Source organism: Perca fluviatilis, chromosome 9 (assembly GCF_010015445.1).
Source record: "Perca fluviatilis chromosome 9, GENO_Pfluv_1.0, whole genome shotgun sequence".
NCBI lineage: Eukaryota > Metazoa > Chordata > Actinopteri > Perciformes > Percidae > Perca > Perca fluviatilis.
This window is the reverse complement of record NC_053120.1, coordinates 17,337,483-17,343,586: the sequence shown is the minus strand read 5'-3', so window position 1 is coordinate 17,343,586 and position 6,104 is coordinate 17,337,483. Positions and strand designations below refer to the sequence as shown.

The following is a 6,104-nucleotide window of genomic DNA, read 5'->3' as shown; positions in this document are numbered from 1 at the left end:
CAGAGGATTAGACAGGATAATAAACTATTTGAATAAATTGTCTTACATTACACAAGCCATTTATTCAGAATATGTCAAAACAATTTTTTTTCAATAAACAATATACAAAATAAACATTTACCAAATAAAAATTCAGCACTATTGCAGGAATGATTGGGAGAACAGACTATTTCTTGCGCCGGTCGTGTTTCCTTATGATGTCTATGAGGTTGTTCTTAGTGACCAGCGTGTCATCAGACCCTTGTCTGGCCTTTTGTCTCTCCCTCCTCTGCTGCTCATGGAGGTGGGGTGAATTAAGGAGCTGAGGGGGCAGGATGGACCCTGTGGGTTTGACCCGCTTCACCACCTCCAGGAACAGCCGTTTGTTGTTGTTGTTGAGAAAGGTGATGGCTGTTCCTCGGTGTCCCAGCCGACCTGCCCTGCCCATCTAGATGGGAAGAAATAAGGGGATGTCGTCTTTATCAAACAAACATAACAAAAAGACACACAGGCGCTCTCTCTCTCTCTCTCTGAAATTGAACGTTACCACTCTTAAACTTGACTACTTTTCTACTCTGGGCCTTACTAACCTGATGGACATACTCGTCCATTGTGTTTGGCATGTCAAAGTTAACCACCAATCTGACGTTGACTAGGTCCAGTCCTCTGCCTAGCACACCTGTACTGATCACCACTTCAAAGTCTCCATCCAGAAGACCCTGAGGATGAAACAGAGCAAACAGTACACAATCAGACATGTTAAGCATTGTCAAAACCCAACACTGACAGCAAAAGTTATGAATGACTTCATTTCCGCCAATATTGCAACTTGGTTTTGTGGAGCTCACAGGGTAAGTAGGATTTAAACAAATGTAATTATAAACTCTGCTGGATCTAATGGTTCGTCATCTTTTTAAAACAATCACACTTCTTCTCAAAGTTCTCAAAGTGTCCGAAGATACAATATTTACATTTAATTACAGCAAAAACTTCAATTACATGTTGCCATGCAGTGAGGAATCCTTCCTCCAAATTTTGAAGAAACATGAACTTATTTATTTCCTGTTTTTACCAGGAAGGATGTTGAATGGCATCCACATTAAATCAGGATCATTTTGGGCCCAGTTATTGTGGTTTTGACAGCATCCTTCTGCATTCAATGAACTAATAAAAACTGTTGAGTCTGTTAAGTCTCAGCTCTAGGTGTCTGCGGTCTTCCAGCTAAGAGGTATTCTGGAGCAACACTCTTGGACACCAGACATGGGAGAACTGCTATTTATCCAACTGACACTGCATGTTCTGGCTTCCACTGGCCTCACCCGGAGGATGCGGTTGCGTTCCCACTGGCTCTTGTCAGAGTGGATTGCCACAGTCTTGAAGCCTGTCACCTTGGCGACCGCCTCGCACAGTAGATCGGCCCCCAGTTTACAGTCTACAAACACCACCACTGGAGGCTGGTACAGCTTACTGTCCTGCAAAGCCACAAGGAAAAACATAGAAGTGATGTAAAAACAAAATCTTTTTTTTTAGATTATATTTCTACATTGAGATATTTCAGTAACTCGATATACAGATTTAGCTATTATGTATATTGACTATTTGCCTTATTAACTTGGATTTATGATTTACTAACCAGGCTACAAGGAATGTGAATGAGTGCATGTCATGTCATCTTGCTTGAGGCGGCTTTTTAAACTTTTGGGCATGTTCAAAAGGTCAAAATCCTCCAGCAGATGGCAGTCATGACTCTCCAGCCAGAATCACACACTTTCGAGGAAGAAAGTACTGAAACAGGGCTGGCTGACATCACATTCACTCGTTTGGCTTTATTTTGGGTTTGCTGCAACTAAAAAGGGTTAATCAGTAGACATAAGTTTAGGCTTGTCAACCTGTAACAGATAGGTGAAAACTTTCCCAATTATCCGGTCCCAATTTATTTCCTGCCATTCATAACCAGGACAGGGCAAGAATACCTTTACAAAGCCTAAATAGAAGTTCTTAAAAGTAGGCTGTTTGCATCTGTCCCTTTTTCCAAATAGTTATTTCCCACACTGACTAATAAAGTGTTTCTGCCTAGAGCAGCTGGGTAAGTACAGTGAAGTGATGATGATGATGGGGCTTCTCCCAGCTCTAGGTCTACCGCTCTAGCTCAAATTTTTCAGAACATGCTACGATTTCCTGACTTTAGTTTGAGCAAATGTTCATATACCATATAAGAACTGCAACATATGAAATGACTGTTTCATGTAATATCTGAGTCATGTCCACCGCAGAGTTGTTGGTGTCCCATCCACTCCGATCCAATTCCACATTACTACTGTAAGATCCACCCCTTTTCCCTGTTCAGAGACAGCAGCCTTGTACTTTAAACTGCATTAATTTACAGGAGTTATAAATAACGTAAGTTAAAAAAAAAAAAAACTCTCCATCACAGAAGAGTAGCTTGTGTAACTCACACAATGGTCTAACAACACTCCTTACTGGCTTAACTAAAGCAGACCCTTCCTGTCCTGCCCTGTATAAATGGTGCAAGCCATTGCTGGGATTCCTGGAGAGGGGCCATGGCTCAGGGCCCACCCATTTCCTCCAGACAGGGGCCATGGCTGTCTAAATATGGTGTAGTGGGGAGACTGGTCCTTGGAGCTTGTGGAATTACCACCTTGTAGAAGCCAGTTAATAAAATACCAAGCTGGTAGCAGTGTGTATCAAGACTGAGTGATAAATCCACTATAAACTAAAATTGAGATAATTACCCACTTTCTGCGTTTGTCCTTGCCAAAGCACCTTCTGGTTCTCCAGAGTACAATTAGACTTTATCTTACACAAGAACTAAGAAAACTGCTGACTGCTTAAAGAAAGCCTATGTTGGCAGTGAAAGTGTGCTTCAAGTGAAACTCCACCCAAAATGTGAGACTTTAAGTGAGAACCAGACTTGCTGAAAAAAAAAGGAGACTTTGTGCATTTTCTTTCAACATACCTCTTCAAGTCACTGTTAAAAAATACTCAATACTCATGTCTATAACCTACATTGAGAATCTCAAACAGCTTCTTCTTCTTGGAGGGTTCCTCTACCCATAGCAAGATCTGCCTCACATTGGCACAGGGCTGGTTCTTCTCTCCAATAGCAATGCGAACAGGGTCACGAACCAATCGGCCAGCCAGCTCCTCCGTCCCTGTTGGGATGGTGGCTGACGCCAGCAGAGTTTGGTGATCTTCTGGGACTTGCTCCAAAACCTCCAGCACCTGTTGCTGGAAGCCCATCTTCAACATAGTGTCGACCTACAGGAAACACAATTACACATGGTCCCAGGACAGGAATTGAATGATTTCTACACACTTAACAGCATGTAACCAAATACTTGTAAAACTGTTATTGCGCTGTTGAGTAAAATGCTTGATTTAACGAGTACTTTTAAAATCCATTAATTTAACCTTTTAGGTCCTTTTTTGTTTTTAAAGCCACAAAAAAAATGTTTCAATGCTGGAAACCTTTTGCATGCTGAAGTTGCAAATCTGAATTGCACTGTTTGTCGTTACCTCATCAACCACCACAACCTTCACTTTGTCCAGCTGCACTGCCTTCTGCTTCAGGATCTCAATGAGTCGCCCAGGGGTGGCTATGATAATCTAAAGGGGATTAATAGAAGAACAACATGATGCTGTCGAAATTTACAGACTCAAAACAATGTTTTAATTGGAGGAGGAGAAAGTTATTGTGAAAACATAGACCGTACTTTGATGCTGCTTTTGAGGCGGTGGAGTTGTTGGGGAAGAGGCATGCCGCCCACCAGCAGCGCGGTTCTCATGTTGGGGAGGCCCATCAGCAACTCTTTGGCCTGTCTCTCTATCTGGATGGCCAGCTCCCTGGTGGGAGTCAGGATGAGAGCCACAGGGCTACTCGCACTGTGTGCTGGTTTCTAAAAAATTTTTTAAATGAAATCACACAGCATCTTAATACATTTGCAAGCTCAAAAGCTATTAACCATGAAGCATGTAATACTACAGAGTCAATATTTAGAAATGTCGATGCAACAGTTTGGTAGATCTTTGCCTAATATTGTAACATTGGTTACAGAGCTTTAGTTTACTTTAGTTTAGAGTTACATTATGCTAATAGTTACATAACTTGGCTGTTATGTGAAGGCCAAGTTATACTGTACCTTATGTTGTGTTACACAAGCCTTTACCTTTACAGGTTTATCAGTAGAGTAAAGGGGAAATCAGGGTGTAAATTGTTATTAAAAAGGTGGATTTGCGTAACATGCAGGTTGCTGGTGTTTTGCCAAAATGTATTTCCTCTAGATACAATTTCCCATAGATTAAAAAGTAGCCTAGAGTATGAATACTCATTACTGTACCTCTATTGCCCTCACTACCACTGGCAGCAGGAAGGCTACAGTCTTCCCGGAGCCTGTGTCAGCGCTGGCAATCACATCCCTGCCGCTAAGACCAACAGGGACCATTTGCATCTGGACCGGCGTGGGCGCCTCATAGCCAGCCTTTTTCAGGTTGCCACTAAGCGTGGCAGGAAATCCACAGTGTTCAAACTCAATGATGGGTCTCCTGACATCTCTCCCCTGGGTTTCAATGCCCAGCTCCCGTTTAATCCTCTGCACCTGCTCATCGGTTAGGCCTGATATGAACCGATCGTCCCTGTAGGAATAGCCTGTCTCCCTTTCACCCACTCCACCAATGTCAACTGCTGGCTGTTGAGGTTGAGTCCTTTCATCTCCATTTTTGTCTTTACGGTTGAACACATCTGCCCCAGTCCCCATCCCCATTTGGGCCAAATGTTTAGCTTTGCACTCAAGACTGCAAACATCATTGTCAGTGCTGTCACAGATGTACTCCCCATAGCGACCACACATCACACAGACAGGCTCTCCTGGCTCTGGCCATCTCTGGCTCTTTTTGAATGATTTGACAGGTTCCTCCTCCTCATCCTCATCCTCCGTATCACTTGAGGCAGACGTATGTCCATCTTCTTGCACTGAGCTCTCTGTCAAACCTGTTGACTCTCCACTTGCTTGTATTATCTCATCCTGTGGTTTGGTGTCTTCACATGCTTCCTCCTTCTGAACAGGTGTCACTGAACTGCCTTCATCTTTTTTCTCCTGCTGACCCACCTTGCTTTTCTTATTAAAAACCTGGCCTGAGACCTGGGCAGGTCTCTTTACTTTCAGGGCTCTTGGCATAAACATCGTTATGGATTGTTAACCTGTGAACATCAGAGAAACGGATGTAAACATTAGGTTCATGACAAAGGGCATTTCGAGGTCAGTCTTATTGGTAACCGCAACTTCTCAAAATGGTGGAAACTCGGGCTTGGATTTATACAGCATAAGAGATTTACTAATTTTACAAAGAAATAATATGTAATCAACAAAGATGAAATGTGATTTGCCTGCCTTTTTTGCCATTTACAACGTATGTTAAATCCACCTTAAATATCGACTAAAAGTCATATTTCCAGAGGTTCAAATTAACTACAAATGTATCGTTCAGTAACGAAATTACAGTTTCAGAAAGGCAAATATAACTCCTGGTTACTGCGAACAAGTGAAAAGCTTTCGCATTTCGGTGTATTTTCGAATAACGTTTGTCAAACCACAGTTCGGCTATAAGGGACTCATAAATGCCAGTAAGTAGCTTAAAGCTGAATGTTTCATATAAATTACCACATACCTCCTTCCAACGCATTCTCTTCCAACTGTTCGGTTCAAAACAATCACCGACGCATAGTAATGACGTAATATTGATTTGCACGTTGGGAAATGTGGTTCGTAGAACAGCGATTTATTTTTTTTGCTTGATTATAGGATTTTTTCTAACTGACATTCTTTTCGTGTTTATAATTTAATGTGAAGAAGATTTTATTTATTTTTTTAGCTTTATAGAAAGTCTTCTATCCGAGTTCATGTGGGTGTGGCTGGAGAATTAAACTAAGCTGTCTCCAAGGTAATCAAATTACTGGAATAAGTGCAGTGCAGTAATTGTCAGTAACTTAAAAACAAGGTCGGTCTGTCAAGTTGAGAACATAATAAAAACCTTCAGTTATTTTGTTTTCTGGCTAATTGTAAGCAGACTGTCCTCACCTCTTTTCATGCTACATTCAAATGCTCATC

At 41.8% G+C, this 6,104-nt stretch overlaps 1 protein-coding gene across 2 annotated transcripts; it reads right to left on the bottom strand.

The window, feature by feature from the left end:
- Positions 1–37: 37 nt before the first annotated feature.
- On the bottom strand, positions 38–5,762 carry ddx59 (DEAD (Asp-Glu-Ala-Asp) box polypeptide 59). Of its 2 annotated transcripts, XM_039812401.1 has the most exons (8): positions 5,665–5,762; positions 4,338–5,197; positions 3,714–3,896; positions 3,517–3,606; positions 3,007–3,258; positions 1,299–1,451; positions 570–698; positions 167–427 (listed from the first exon to the last, which is right to left on the bottom strand). In XM_039812401.1, exons 2-8 carry the CDS (start codon positions 5,178–5,180, stop codon positions 167–169), a joined length of 1,911 nt encoding a protein of 636 aa, XP_039668335.1. In that variant the 5' UTR covers positions 5,181–5,197; positions 5,665–5,762. The 2 variants fall into 2 exon arrangements, with proteins under 2 accessions (XP_039668336.1, XP_039668335.1); XM_039812402.1 differs by lacking the exon at positions 5,665–5,762 and having other exon boundaries at positions 38–427; positions 4,338–5,180.
- Between the last annotated feature and the right edge of the window lie 342 nt (positions 5,763–6,104).

What these genes read in the sequence shown, in the direction of transcription:
- ddx59 (XM_039812401.1), bottom strand. Translation starts at nt 5,180, where the DNA reads ATGTTTATGCCAAGAGCCCTGAAAGTAAAGAGACCTGCCCAGGTCTCA. An exon ending in AGGTTGTGGTGGTTGATGAG is followed by an intron (nt 3,259 to 3,516) that starts GTAACGACAAAC and finishes TGTTTCCTGTAG; the next exon opens with GTCGACACTATGTTGAAGAT. An exon ending in AACGCAACCGCATCCTCCGG is followed by an intron (nt 699 to 1,298) that starts GTGAGGCCAGTG and finishes TTTCATCCTCAG; the next exon opens with GGTCTTCTGGATGGAGACTT.